This window comes from Salvelinus sp. IW2-2015, linkage group LG23 (genome assembly GCF_002910315.2).
Source record: "Salvelinus sp. IW2-2015 linkage group LG23, ASM291031v2, whole genome shotgun sequence".
Classification (NCBI taxonomy): Eukaryota; Metazoa; Chordata; class Actinopteri; order Salmoniformes; family Salmonidae; genus Salvelinus; species Salvelinus sp. IW2-2015.
This window is the reverse complement of record NC_036863.1, coordinates 19,695,838-19,712,026: the sequence shown is the minus strand read 5'-3', so window position 1 is coordinate 19,712,026 and position 16,189 is coordinate 19,695,838. Positions and strand designations below refer to the sequence as shown.

The following is a 16,189-nucleotide window of genomic DNA, read 5'->3' as shown; positions in this document are numbered from 1 at the left end:
CTCGACCTTCGAGCCCGAGGTCCGGCGCGCTATCGACTGTGCCGCAAAATAATTMTCGTGCGGCAGAGTCGATTTCCGCGCTTACAAACCCAGGGTCGTTATAATACTGTTGTGCACAATGACACTTCTAACACACCAACAGTGTATTGCGCAAAATAATATGCAGCACTGTCAAGCCGTTTACGCATACAGTTTGACGTATTCTCGCGCTAGCTTACGACTCTTACAGGAACGCGCTCACTGGCCAAGCACACGCACCGTCGAGGATGAAAGGTCCGATCACTTCTGACACCAATGTAATGAAACAGCAGGGAGCAGGTCTCGAACCCTCGACCTTCGAGCCCGAGCATGCTCGTGTAAGTATATACGTACTCAAAATAGACTAGATTAATCTAAGATAACGTCACAAATTGACGTTTTTGCAGAGGAGATCTTAGTCGCGCAATTTTACATCTAATTAATGTTTGGTGCAGTATTTGTCAATGAAAACAATTGCATGAAAACGACTCGATTCCCGTTGAATGACAACAGACTTTATTGAAGAGTCCCTACTGTTGACCAATCACCGACGAAGTCCGAAACGAACAAAAACGTCACAAAATGTCGTCATAGGCAAAAAGCCTGATATGGACAGTGATGGTGCAGAGATGGCAGGAACAGTGGAATAGAGATTCTAAAGGGAGGCATTTATTTGAAGTACTGAGGAAAGTCAGGGAGGACGGCAGGAAGGGACAGAAGAGAGGAGGCTAATAAGACCTTAAATGTGATTATCACACTTTCCTATTACCAGGAAACTGAAACCGTTGCGCATGTATTGCTACAGTGCGAGAGGCACAGAGCAAGACTGCGTTCTAGTATGAGGGAGAGGGGGATACAGGAAATTCGTTTAAATAGTATATTGAGTAGAATTTTATATATATTTCATTGGAGCAACGGTGCAGGCAGGTAGGGTTTAGTTTATCCCTGTCTCTGGCCCACACTCCAGTACAGTAAGTGGAGGTAATGCACCATTACGTTGGATGCTAACCGCCGATAAACCCCACCGAAGACGAAGAGGACGCACGCGGTCGCCTTTACAGGAATAATTTTGCAATGAATTCCAACATAACGTCAACGGATCCATCGGACGACTGGGGTGACATAAGCGATGCAGAATTACTCGATGTACAGTCAGAGCATCTCGGTGAGTAAACCCTTGATCATGGTTCTCAGTTCCATTACTCATAAGTCATTGGACCAAGGCGTTTTCAGTATGGGGAAGTTTTGTTAAGGAGCCCGACYATGGAGCCAGATAGCTGCCAGAAGGTTGAATGTACATATCGTTAGGATCTAAGAAAATCTATATGTAAATTGTTAGGATCATAAGACAAGCCATGCGTGAAACACAACCATTAAATTAGATCTGTAAACATATGTTACGACTATGAATTATTTAAAAAATGAAACAATTACCTTCCTTTATTAACTAGGCAAGTCAGTTAGGAACAAATTCTTATTTTCAATGACGTCTAGGAACAGTGGGTTAACTGCCTTGTTCAGGGACAGAACAACAGATTTTTACCTTGTCAGCTTGGGGATTCGATCTTGCAACCTTTTGGTTACTAGTCCAACGCTCTAACCACTACCTGAACATTTACACGTTAAATTCTTACTTTACATCTCCCTTTACTCTGTTACAATTTTTWAAATATTTGTACAAACTTTTGTCAGGAATGTGGCATCTGCAAAGGACATGAACCGAACGTAGCAAGTCGAAGTTAGCTAGTCAATCAAACAACTCTAGGCCAGATGTTATTTGCTTTGCAGCTTCCGGTTTCATTTCCAAAATAAAAGTCTATAGCTTCTTTTAGAACGGCACTTGATAACGACATTTTACCAGTAGACAGCGTAGTGTAGGCTTGGGCATTAAGCAAATTACTCGTGTGAGAATAATACTATAAAGACACAGAAGAGCCTTGTCTTGAATAACCGCCTGAGCTGCAAAATGGAAAGTCAATTATTTAGGCTTATTCAAATATCTAAATATGCCATGCTGTTATTTAATGTCCATATAATTTTAGAATATATTTTTAAAGCCGCGTGGGGCTACTTTGGTGATCATGTAGCCTAATGAATCATACATTTTCCAGTATTTGGGAACACAGACTGTAGGCCTTATATTAGGCATTTTGACTGTTGTATTTAAGAATTCCATTCTGTATGTAGGCTTGTTATTGCCATTTGCGTTGCACAACCCCACAACACAGAGGCTATATCCATATCAATAAATGAGACAAACATTTATTTTAATTTAGTCTTGGCTATAACCTGTCCTGAGCTAAATAGCCAAGGGGTCCCAAATGGTCAAAACTATCTATAGCCTATTCTTATTGCCAGATTTGTTTTCCCTATCAGCCACTGCATGTGCTTTTTCAACTATTTTGTTTAAAATGTATTTAGAGGCTATATTTAAGGGGAGGCCTATAAACACAAATAGAGTTATAAAATTATTCCACAAGACACCAGGACCCAAAATGATAGCCTAAATTGTAATGCCTGCCTACAAGTTGAAGGCCTTTTTTTATTTGGATAGGCCTGAATTAAACATTGAATTATTAAAGTTATAGGCTAAAGAACTTGAATTTAGATCATTTTGAATACACACATGGATTTCTATTCTCTTTGATTTAGTTCCTATTGCAACCCAGATGAATTACAGAATGGATGGCATACTGAACTGAATGGATTAATTAAATGTTCATATGTTGGAATGATGAGTTGCATCAATGTTCTGCACTTCATTTGGCTAGTAGGCAAATAGGCCTACATTAGGGTACGGTATAATGACTATGGCGGGAATAGCCTATACGCAGACTACCTAAGACCACTGCAACAGAGTTATTGTGGAGTGTGGGGAATAAGCTTATGCCAGGCTTGGCCTACGTTTAACCTCTCCCTTGTTCATTTCAAAGTCCATATGTTCATGACCCGATTCATATAAATCATGTCCAATTATTTTAAATTCATATTAACCCCACCTACAGAATATGCTTTGGCAAGATTGATTGATGAAATAAATTTCAAAAATATATATTGAGTGTCAAAGACTCCAGCCAGTGGTCATACATACAGTGGGGCAAAAAAGTATTTAGTCAGCCACCAATTGTACAAGTTCTCCCACTTAAAAAAATGAGAGAGGCCTGTAATTTTCATCATAGGTACACTTCAACTATGACAGACGAAATGAGGGGGAAAAATCCAGAAAATCACATTTTTTAATGAATTTATTTGCAAATTATGGTGGAAAATAAGTATTTGGTCACCTACAAACAAGCAAGATTTCTGGCTCTCAAGACTGACTTCTTTTTAAGAGGCTCCTCTGTCCTCCACCTGTTACCTGTATTAATGGCACCTGTTTGAACTTGTTATCAGTATAAAAGACACCTGTCCACAACCTCAAACAGTCACACTCCAAACTCCACTATGGCCAAGACCAAAGAGCTGTCAAAGGACACAGAAACAAAATTGTAGACCTGCACCAGGCTGGGAAGACTGAATCTGCAATAGGTTAGCAGCTTGGTTTGAAGAAATCAACTGTGGGAGCAATTATTAGGAATGGAAGACATACAAGACCACTGATAATCTCCCTCGATCTGGGGCTCCCACGCAAGATCTCACCCGTGGGGTCAAAATGATCACAAGAAGGTGAGCAAAATCCCAGAACACACGGGGGGGACCTAGTGAATGACCTGCAGAGAGCTGGGACCAAAGTAACAAAGCCTACCATCAGTAACACCTACGCCGCCAGGGACTCAAATCCTGCAGTGCCAGACGTGTCCCCTGCTTAAGCCAGTACATGTCCAGGCGTCTGATTTGCTAGAGAGCATTTGGATGATCCAGAAGAAGATTGGGAGATGTCAGATGAAACCAAAATATAACTTTTTGGTAAAAACTCAACTCGTCGTGTTTGGAGGACAAGAATGCTGAGTTGCATCCAAAGAACACATACCTACTGTGAAGCATGGGGGTGGAAACATCATGCTTTGGGGCTGTTTTTTTCTGCAATGGGACCAGGACGACTGATCCGTGTAAAGGAAAGAATGAACGGGGCCATGTATCGTGAGATTGAGTGAAAACCTCCTTCCATCAGCAAGGGATTGAAAGATAACGTGGCGTGGTCTTTCAGCATGACAATGATCCCAAACACACCGCCGGGCGAACAAAGGATGGCTTCGTAAGAAGCATTCAAGGTCCTGGAGTGGCCTAGCCAGTCTCCAGATCTCAACCCCATAGAAAATCTTTGGAGGGAGTTGAAAGTCCGTGTTGCCCAGCAACAGCCAAAACATCATGCTCTAGAGGAGATCTGCATGGAGGAATGTGCCAAAATACCAACAACAGTGTGTGAAAACCTTGTGAAGACTTACAGAAAACGTTTGACTCTGTCATTGCAACAAAGGGTATATAACAAAGTATTGAGAAACTTTTGTTATTGACCAAATACTTATTTTCCACCATAATTTGCTAATAAATTCATTTAAAATCCTACAATGTGATTTTCTGGATTTTTTTTTCTCATTTTGTCTGTCATAGTTGAAGTGTACCTATGATGAAAATTACAGGCCTCTCTCATCTTTTTAAGTGGGAGAACTTGCACAATTGGTGGCTGACTAAATACTTTTTTGCCCCACTGTAATTCATAGATTCACCAAACATCTATTATTCTTCTGTTTCATTATGCCTAGTTTATACTACTGGTATTGATTGCAGACAGAGCCCAGAGCATGAGATGGTGCAATATTGAATTAGTCATATTTTGATAAGGTGCGTACATGGGGATGTCCACGTCACCCAGAGATATGCCCATGCTGTGGAGTTACACCTAGCGGACAGAAACTTCACTGTTGTAGGCATAATACAGCTAGTGCTATCTAGACTTACACTTGCAAACAAATCCATTACATTAGCGACCTAAATGGGAAGTAATCTCAACTGAGAAGTGATAGGAGACTTAACTTGAAAACGTGCAGGATACGTCTTTCCTGTTTTCCTGACTTCCGGGTTTTTATACTGTGTTATGCTTATTCGCGTAGCACTCCTCACAGGCCGTTTGGTGTACGTTTTTTTGTTTGTTGGTGAGATGAAACTGCCAAAACTCTGAAAGGAATTATTGTAAATCAGAATTGCAACACAAGATTTGTTCAAGCCTAAAATGTTAGTCTGTAATCTTAACACGGTGTGTGTATGTTCACAGATTAAGTTTCACGTTTCATGCATGGCTTTTCATACGATACGTACGTTCAATCTTTTGAAAGCTGTCTGGCTCCATAGTGATGCTCAAGCTAAATATTAAGACACGTCACTTTGTGCATAAGGACCTCATCTTTCATATCAGCGAGAAATAATTTTCGAAAAACAAAAAGGTTAAATTGATACACACCTTGATAGGGTTCCTGTTCCTGTAATATTTTTGTAAGGACATTTCAAACTTATTTTTTTTCTTTAGTCTAGTTTGATACTGACATTTTAACGGTTGACTGGACACCAATCGCATTGTATATTGATATTGAGAGACAAGGCATTACTAACCACTGATACCTGCCCAGGTGATGGGCAGAACACTGCCAAATAGTTTTTTTTTCCATTGAGGGACAGGAACTGCAACCCTCTTCTTAGACACTGCTATTGAAATGCAAACTGGCTCTCAGAAAGGGCTATTGTTCTTAGCGGGATGGTGGCATGTAACCATAGCCCTGTTTCGTTGCTGGGTAAACACTGTGTACTGGGAAATACTGTTTTTGCTATAACAATGTATTGCTTTCCTTAAAACCTCTTAAGGATCAGACCCTTTTTCCCATTTTTGCCTGAAGACATACCCAAATCTAACTTCCTATAGCTCAGGACCTGAAGCAAGGACATGCATATTCTTGATAYCATTTGAAAGGAAACACTTAAGTTTGTGGAAATGGGRAATTAATGTAGGAGAATAACACATTAGATTTGGTAAAAACATGTTTTTTTTGTTCCATCTTTGAAATCCAAGAGGAAGGCCAAAATGTAATATTCCAGGTTAGGTGCAATTTAGATTTGACACTAGATGGCAGCAGTGTATGTGCAAAGTTTTAGACTGATTCAATGAACCATTGCATTTCTGTTCGAAATGTTGTGTCAAGACAGCCCAAATGGTTTATTAATACATTTCAGTTCATAATTGTGCACTCTCCTATAACAATAGCATGTTTTCTTTCACTGTAAAAGCTACTGTAAATTGGACAGTGCAGTTAGATTAACAAGAATTTAAGCTTTCTGCCCATATTATTGTTAGGAATTTTGTTAATAAATAGTTAAAACAAATTCTAGCTTTAGATAAAAATATAACAAATTGAACTCTGCATGCCTGGTGAAAAGATATTTGTGTTGTGGGTTATAAAGTAAGCAGAAAKGGTCATTAAACTYTGGTTGAACTGACCCAACTTAGCCTGAGATGTTTAGATAAGGCTGTGGGTCACTTTTTAGGTCTTTCATTATCTTGAGTTGTCTGCTAAAGTGGTAATCAATTATAGTGAGCCTTCRGGATAAATGATTATATGGTGTGTCATGTGAGTGCCCTGTGAGGTTAGAATGAACTTTTGAACCTGTTTTCTATTTGATTAGGACAATGAGACGCATTCTGTAACCTATGACGTCATATATTGTATATAAGTCTGTGTTTATGATCAAATGGGAGCTTGCTCCGAGAATAAACACTATTATCTACTTTTAATATGACTGTATCCTGTCTATTTTATGTTAATAAGTATCTTACAAATTCTTATAAATAGACAGATTGAATTTAATTAATTAGTATATTGTAGGAATCATTTAATTCCACTAACAATTATGTATATGTCTTGGGAAATGTTCTTGTTACTTACAACCTCATGTTAATCACATTAGCCTACATTAGCTCAACTGTCCCGTGGGGGGGGCACTGATCCTGTAATTAAAGGCCCAATGTAGCCGTTTTATATCAATCAATCTCAAATCATTTCTGGGTAACAATAAAGTACCTTACTGTAATATTTTAATTAAAATTGACATTTACTTTTTAGCAAAAAAATATATATTTCTCAAGATTTTTGCTGGGACTATCTGGCAGTGGTCTGAGTGGGGAGGGGGAAAACCTAAAACTAGCCGTTATTGGCAGAGGTTTGGAACTGTAAAACAGTGTTTCCCAAACCTGGTCCTCGACTACACCCAACAGTACACAGTTGCGTTGTAGCCCTTGACAAACAACTCATTGAGGGCTAGATGATTAGTTGACAAGTTGAATCAGGAGTGCTTGTCCAGGGTTAAAATAAAAATGTGGCCTCCCGGGTGGCGCAGTGGTCTAGGACACTGCATCGCAGCGCTAGCTGCGCCACCAGAGACTCTGGGTTCGCGCCCAGGCTCTGTCGCAGCCGGCCGCGACCGGGAGGTCCGTGGGGCGACGCACAATTGGCCTAGCGTTGTCCGGGTTAGGGAGGGTTTCCCGGTAGGGATATCMTTGTCTCATCGCGCACCAGCGACTCCTGTGGCGGGCCGGGCGCAGTGCGCGCTAACCAAGGTAGCCAGGTGCACGGTGTTTCCTCCGACACATTGGTGCGCCTGGCTTTCGGGTTGGAGCAAGAAGCAGTGCGGCTTGGTTGGGTTGTGTTTCGGAGGACGCATGGCTTTCGACCTTCGTCTCTCCCGAGCCCGTACGGGAGTTGTAGCGATGAGACAAGATAGTAATTACTAACAACAGATTGGTTGCCACTCTTGGCATTCTCTCAACCAGCTTCATGAGGTTGTCACCTGGAATGCATTCTCCAAAGTGACCACAAATGCGATTATGCATGTAATGCTTTTATTATAAAGGTGCATTTTTATGGTGAAATGTATCTTCCCCAAACTACCCGTTGCAAAGTGGATTAATGTGCTTCATTTTAAGAAGTTATTTGTCCACTTTAGTTGTGATCCAAATCTTAATAAAACATATGGGCCTATGAGCTAGGATACATGAGGTGTGTGACTTTGATTTAAAATAGTCGCCAAAAAAAAGCATGCACTGTTTCTTGCATTAAGCTGGGCATCATTCACAAGGGACATGCTAATATATCATTCACAAGTGATAGGCTAATATTGTCAACCATCACACTGTTCTCGACAAGATTTTAATCTTGTCTTTACATATACTAAATAATATACAGTACCAGTCAAAAGTTTGAACACACCTACTCATTCAAAGGTTTTTCTTTATTTTTACTGTTTTCTACACTGTAGAATAATAGTGAAGAACTCAACTTTGAAATAACACATGGACTCATGTAGTAACCAAAACAACTTAAGCAAATCAATGTTTTATATTTGAGATTCTTCAAAGTAGCCACCCTTTGCCTTGATGACAGCTTTGCACACTATTGGCATTCTCTCAACCAGCTTCATGAGGTAGTCACCTGGAATGCATTTCAATTAACAGGTGTGTCTTGTTAAAAGTTAATTTGTGTAATTTCTTTCCTCCTTAATGCGTTTGAGCCAATCAGTTTTGTTGTGACAAAGTTGTGGTGGTATTCAGATGATAGCCCTATTTGGTTTCTCACGAGTCACCAACCCTGATCCGGTAGCACCCCCCCCCCCACTGAGTAGCGCATAGCTAGCATAGGGTCGAGTGCCAAGTAAACTCTGTACATCTAAATTCCATTAAATCAACAAGTCCAAGGATCCCAGAGCTGAAAGATACAGGTCTTGTGAATAAAAGCCACCAGTTTCAGATTTTTACAAATGTTTTACAGGGAAGACACAATAGTAAATCTATTAGCTCAACCACCGTTTAGCAAGGCCAGTGACATATTTTTTTACTTCCCAACAGTTTTTTTCCTGCTATCAGTAGCGATACCTAATTGCGACTAAATAAAAAAATATATAGCCACTAAACAAGAACAACTTCATTAAGATGACAGTCTGATAACATCAATTTATGGTATAGTCATAGTTTTTCTTTTTGGAAAAATGTGCAGTTTTTCAGTTATCAATCACGTTCTTACATTGCAGCTGCAATTGCCTGAAATAAGTGCTCGCACCAGCCAGAACATTACAGAGACAACGTTCATTATACGAATTACTCATCTTAAAACATTTTCAGAAAAATACACAGCGTACAGAATATTGAAAGCCCAACCATCTGGTGAATCCAAACAATATTTCAGATTTATTAAATGTTTTTTATACGAAAACAAATGTAGCGCTAAATTAGCAATAGCTATACCAGGCAGATTCGGCTAAGGCGGCTGCTCACGGCCAGTTCACATGCACAACCGATATGATATAACATCGTAAATTGGGTCTACTAATGGCTGATCTTTCATCAGAATGTTGATCAAAAGTTTCCCTTTTTGTCAGATGAGTCGTTGGTTCCGTTCAGAATTGTTCCTTTCCATCGCGGAACCGACTCTATTAGCACAGGAACTTGGTCGAGTGGCACGGAATCGTCTCAAACGTAATATAATCAGACACGAAACAACCACAAAACTCCGCGAAAAATCAAAAATATCTGAATTAACTATATTAGTAGAAAAACATACCTTACGCATGATATGAGTCCACCATGTTCAACAAATCGCACACGGAGATAGTTATTCATCCATAACGCCAGAGCAAAACCGTAACAAAATTCGCGGCTTTCCAACTCGTGCGAATCACGAAGAACCGGATAAGTTGTCGGTCACAAGTTGCCAAAGAAATTAGGTCTTATTTCTAACGTGCAGTACAGAATACCAAGAATTTCTCCTCTGACGTCCTCTTGACACCCAGAGGAAGGCGAATGAAGTGTGTTTCTGGTCATAGGGGTCATGACCATATATAGGCAGAGCGTTGAAGCGAGCATAGACTTCTTGCATTCTACTTCTTGGTCAGGGAAAGTGCTGTCAAATGACTTGTGTATCACTCAGAGACRAAATTGAAACGGTTTTAGAAACTAGAGATTGTTTTCTTTCCAATGGTATTATTTATATGCATATAGTAAGAGCAATAATTGAATAAGAGGCAGTTTAATCTGTAGAGCAAATTATGCTAATGGGAAAATAGCACCCCCTGTATTCTCAAGAAGTTAAAGACCAAGTCCATATTATGGCTAGAACAGCTCAAATAAGCAAAGAGAAATGACAGTCCATCATTACCTTAATACATGAAGGTCAGTCAAACCGGAAAATTTCAACAACTTTAAAAGTTTCTTCAAGTGCAGTCGCAAAAACCATCAAGCGCTTTCATGAAACTGGCTCTCATACGGACCGCCACATGAAAGGAAGACCCAGAGTTACCTCTGCTGCAGTGGATAAGTTCATTAGAGTTACCAGCCTCAGAAATCTGCAATTAACTGCACCTCAGATCGCACCTCAAAGAGTTCAAGTAACAGACACATCTCAACATCCAACTGTTTATTGGAGATTGCGTGAATCAGGCCTTCATGGTCGAATTGCTGCAAAGAAAGCACTACTAAAGGACACCAATAAGAAGAAGAGACTTGCTTGAGCCTAGAACCACAAGCAATGTACATTATTAGACTGGTGGAAATCTGTCCTTTGGTCTGATTTGTCCAAATTTGAGATTTTGGATCCAACTGCTGTGTCTTTGTGAGATGCAGAGTAGGTGAATGGATGATCTCTGCATGTGTGGTTTCCACCGTGAAGCATGGAGGAGGTGGTGTGGGGGTGCTTTGCTGGTGACACTGTCTGTGATTTATTTAGAATTCAAGGCACACTTAACCAGCATGGCTACCACAGCATTCTGCAGCGATACGCCATCTCATCTGGTTTGCGCTTAGTCCCACTATCATTTGTTTTTCAACAGGACAATGACCCAACACACCTCCAGGTTGTGTAAGGGCTATTTGACCAAGAAGAAGAATGATGGAGTGCTGCATCGGATGACCTGGCTAACACAATCACCCGACCTCAACCCAATTGAGATGGTTTGGGATGAGTTTGACTGCAGAGTGAAGAAAAAGCAGTGCTCAGCCTATGTGGGAACCCCTTCAAGCCTGTTGGAAAAGCATTCCAGGTGAAGTCCTCATGGAGCTGGTTGAGAGAATGCCAAGAGTGTGCAAAGCTGTCATCAAGGGTGGCTACTTTGAAGAATCTCAAATATAGAAATATATTTTTTGTTTACTACATGATTTCATGTGTGTTATTTCATAATGTTGATGTCTTCACTATTATTCTGCAACGTAGAAAATAGTTGTTTTTTTAAATACCCTGGAATGAGTAGGCGTGTCCAAACGTTTGACTGGTAATGTATGTGTGACATTTGTTTTGATTTAGAATGGACCATTATCATGCACCTGTCTCGATACAGGGGCAGTGGGAAAAAATACATGTCTCCTTTGCACTTAAATAGCGAATGGAGGACGTTTTTCCCGTGGTTCATTTTCATGCTAGCCAGGTACACTATACTCCTGTTGTAAATATAAGCAATGTGCTTAATATTAGGAAAGTTGAGAAATAAATATAGTAGGCCTAGCCTATAGAAAGCTGATGGGATCCTCTTTTTAATAGAGGCTATCATTCTGTTTTCTCACGCAGTTGCATTGCCTATAGAAATGTTGTGTAATGTGAACTCATGCTCTCATGAAGTGTTAGATTCGATTTTAGATTACATTTGCGCTGATGTAAGAGTAATTCGAGAGACAAGGGAGTATTGAGTACCAGGCAGTTTATAAGTTTGGTAGGCTACTAATGACCATCAGCAGCATCAGAGCTTGGAGAAGCCTAATTACCATGACTAAACGGTCACGTGACAGCTGGTGTGGTGGTAATGCGGTCACATTAACAGCCCTACCCACAGCAACAACTGCTCCCTCATAATATACATAATACATACATATTGCCTGTCACATGGAACTCTATTGGTCTATTAACCAATTTACCGCCTGGTGATGTCACCAGCCAAGCCGAAACACCCGTTTACGCAAACAGGCTGATTAGAAGCTCCTGTGAAGATTGTATTTTCAACCAGCAACTATCAGGAAATAACACATTTAATCAAACTTTCACAGTGTTAGTTTCATCATCTGTTGTACAATATGATACAAAACAGAATTTTGACTGCACTGGGCCTTTTAGCACTTCTTACTTCACAAGGGTGCAGTTTTTACATCTCTTTCATGTGACCACCTCTAGGCCCTCCTGACCGGTCCAGTCTGACTCTCGGTGGGAATGTTGGTGATGGTCAGTCCCTTGAAACAACAGAGAAGAGGATCGATTACCTTATTAAAAAATGGTAAACCCATTCAAGCATACACAATTCATCCCAGTAAACAGTCAACATTCTCCCTGTCGGCCTATGCTTTTGATAAACAACAAAGCATTGTGTCTGTGTGTGTCAGGCCTAACCTCGCTCCCCTGTTAGAGAGGGTGAAGAACCGGAACGCTGCCTTGTCTGTCCCCAACCAGAGCCCAATGGAGAGATTCCTTAAACGTCACCTCAGCGTTACACAGCTATGTGAGCAGTCTTGGTGTGAGATCAAAATGGCCTATGGGTTCATTAAGCCTAAAGTAAGGATGCTAGAGATGCAAAAGACAGAAGTGACAACTGGGGCCAGTATTCATCTCGTCAGAGGTAAGCAGCACTTTGCGCTTGTGATTCCATATCTCTTCCCATACGACTGTTGTGCCTGCCCTGCATTAGAAAATAAGGTTATATTACCATAACCATTCTAAACTAGGCCCACCTCATGAGCCAATGCTGATGTTAGTAATTTTGTAACCTACACATGTATCTGCAGGGATTTATGCTATCCTTGATCTTTGCTTTCCATATAAATGTTATGGGGGAAACTAGTTATAACCCATGTCCTGACCTTGTATCTCTGTGTCCAGAACTGGAGGTGAAACCAAATGTTGTGACTGTGGTTGCTGTCACCAGGGAGGACAGGGAGGCTCTGAAGCTAATCAGTATGCTACAGATGGTCCCAGCTTTAGAGGCAGGTATGGTGGTACATTACTTGTATTTATTGAACCCTTATTTTACCAGGTAAGTTGATGGAACACATTCTCATTTACAGCAACAACCTGGGGAATAGTTACAGGGGAGAGGAGGGGGGGATGAATGAAGCTTGGGATGATTAGGTTACATTGCATATCCATGTTTTTTCAGAATGCCTGAATCCTGACAATCGGCCCAATCTTGAGCCCTCTGAAGAGGGAAATGTAAAATAACATTACCACAGGAGACCGCTGTCACAGAGTTGCATGCATGTGTGTGTCCCAGGCCAGCTTGTGCGGGAGTTCCCAGTGTTTGGTGTGTTGGAAGGGATGTTCTTCATGGGTGTGGTTGATGAGCTGTATCGTAGTGACTCTGGGGAACTGGTCCTGAGTGAACTGAAGACCCGCAGTCACAACTCTCTGCCCCGCCCAGCCCAGACCAAGGGACACTCTCTACAGGTACACTACAGACAGTCAGACACTCTTATATTTCTCTCTGACCTCTTTGATCTTTCTCTCAGGCCTCCCCTCACTTTCTGGTCTCTGACATTTCTCTGTAACCTCTCTCTCTCTGGTCTCTCTATCTGTGTTCTCTGACCTCTATCTGGCTTTGACCTCTCTCTGAGCCCTCTCTCTCTGGTCTCCTTTATTTTGGCTTGTGGAGTCTGACCCCTATATGATCTATTTCTTTGATCCATCTCTCTCTCTCTCTCTATCTGTACCTCTGCCTCTCTCTCTCTCAGGTGGGTATGTACAAGCTCTTGTTTGATTCCATGGTAAAGGGTTCTGCGACGAGGGACCATCTCCTCCACAACCTTCAGCTGGATCCTAATCAGGTCCTTGGATCAGACCTCCAGACCCACACCCAGTCACTGGGCCTCCAGGCAGTCACGTTCAGGGAGCTCCTGGACCACTTACTGGTCGTCCTTACCTGTTCTAACCTCCATGCTATCGACAAGCTACGCCTGGAGTATAGCCACCAGAGCTCCGGAAAGCTCATTGGGACCAGGGAGGTAGCGTTTGAGGAAGCCCAGCTTAGGACTAAGATCAGGGGCTACCTGGCTTACTGGAGGGGCGAGAGGGTGCCCCAGGGAGTGGAAGTGGAGGAGGCCTGGAAGTGCAGGATGTGTCCCTATGAGGAGACCTGTGACTGGAGGAGGGATAGATCACAAATGCTGATGATGGTGAATAAGAGAGCCAAGTTGGAGTGTCCTAAGTCAGATGATCCCAAGCAAGATGGTTCGAATTTGAATGGGTCGAAATTGAAGTCAAATACCGGTAGTTCTCCTGAATTAAATAGCCCTAAACATACAGAACCCCAGGCATGTCTCCTGTAATGATTTTCTSGGTGTAGTGTGAATTTCAGGAAGGTTCTATCTATGTATCATTGAAAGTGTAAGCAATATTGAAGTCAGGTTTGTTTAGAGCTAAAGTGCCTTCAGAAAGTACACACCTCGACTTTTTCCACATTCTGTTACAGCCTGAATTTCAAATGGATTAAATTGAGATATTGTGTCACTGATCTATGCACAATAACCCATAATGCCAAAAATTAAAAGCTGAAATGTCTTGAGTCAATAAGTATTCAACCCTTTTGTTATGGCAAGCCTAAATAAATTCAGGAGTAAACATGTGCTTAATATGTTACATAAGTTGCATGGACTCACTCTGTACAATAGTGTATAACACGAAATATCTGTAAGGTCCCTCAGTCGAGCAGTGAATTTCAAGCACAGATTCAACCACAAAGACCAGGGAGGTTTTCTAATAGTTCGCAAAGAAGGGCACCTATTGTTAATGGGTAAAAAAGAAAGASCAGGCATTGAATATCCATTTGAGCATGGTGCAGTTATTAATTACACTTTGGATGGTGAATCAATACACCCAATTACTGCAAAGCTACAGGCGCCCTTCCCAATGCAGTTGCCGTAGAGGAAGGAAACCGCTCAGGGATTTCACCATGAGGCCAATGGTGACTTTAAAAGAGTTAGAGTTTAATGACTGTGATAGGAAATAACTGAGGATGGATCAACAACATTGTAGTTACACCACAATACGAACCTAAATGACAGAGTGAAAAGAAGGAAGCCTGTACAGATTTAAAATATTCCAAAACATGCACCCTGTTTGTAATAAGGCACTAAAGTAATACTGCAAGAAATGTGGCAAAGAAATTTACTTTTTGTCCAGAATACAAAAAGTGCTATGTTTGGGGTAAATCCAACACATCACTGAGTACCACTCTTCATATGTTCAAGCATGTTGGTGGCTGCATCATGTTATTGGTATGCTTGTCATTAGCAAGGACTAAGGAGTTTTTTWAAATAAAAATAAATGGAATAGAGCTAAGCACAGGCAAAATACTAGAGGAAAATTTGGTTGTCTGCTTTCCAACAGACACCTTTCAGCAGGACAATTACCTAAAACACAAGGATAAATATACACTGGAGTTGCTTACCAAGACAACATTAAATGTTCCTGAGTGGCCTAGTTACAGTTTTGACTTAAATTGGCTTGAAAAGCTATTGAAAGACTTGAAAATGGCTGTTTAGSAATGATCAACAACCAATTTATCAGAGCTTGAAGAATAATTGTAAAAAAGAATGTGCAAATATTGTACAATCCAGGTGTGCAAAGCTCTTAGAGACTTACCCAGAAAGTCTCACCGCTGTAATTGCTGCCAAAGGCGATTCTAGCATGTATTGACTCTGGGTTTCCATTAAATAAAAAAGTTTAATGTCAAAGTGGAGAGAGCGAAAAATCAAGAGTATGTTGTGTAGATCGTTTACAAAAAAAATACTATTAAATCTGTTTTAATCTCACTTTGTTACTTTAAAATGTGGAAAAAGTCAAGGGGTGTGAATGCTTTCTGAAGGCAATGTAAGTGGGCTACCTCAGCAGTTGCAATAACTACTTATAAGTGTATATTCCTTTTTATAACTATCGAAATATATATGTTCACTTTTTGTAAACTTTTTTTATACTGGGCAAAAATATTTTGAATACCAAATGCAATAAATTTAAAGGATGAATGAGTGTCATTTAGTATGAGATATTTTCAAGGAAGCACAGAATAAAACCAAGCATGAACTGCTGTGTCCTCCACCATTTCCTCCAACAGGTAGAGCTAGTGTGTAAAACATAACTTTAAAAAATCTATCATAATTCTTATAATATATGAACTGTTCCCAAAACAGTAATTTTGAATGCCAGTTTTTATTTTTCCTAATCTGGAA

At 40.7% G+C, this 16,189-nt stretch overlaps 1 protein-coding gene across 2 annotated transcripts; it reads left to right on the top strand.

Moving 5' to 3' along the window:
- The first annotated feature begins 259 nt into the window (after positions 1–259).
- LOC111950086 (exonuclease V-like) lies at positions 260–15,994 on the top strand. 2 transcript variants are annotated; one of them, XM_023967436.2, is made up of 6 exons: positions 260–356; positions 12,150–12,249; positions 12,356–12,588; positions 12,849–12,956; positions 13,240–13,412; positions 13,697–15,994. In XM_023967436.2, exons 3-6 carry the CDS (start codon positions 12,429–12,431, stop codon positions 14,288–14,290), a joined length of 1,035 nt encoding a protein of 344 aa, XP_023823204.1. In that variant the 5' UTR covers positions 260–356; positions 12,150–12,249; positions 12,356–12,428; the 3' UTR covers positions 14,291–15,994. The 2 variants fall into 2 exon arrangements, with proteins under 2 accessions (XP_023823204.1, XP_023823203.1); XM_023967435.2 differs by lacking the exon at positions 260–356 and adding an exon at positions 416–1,183.
- Positions 15,995–16,189: the final 195 nt, after the last annotated feature.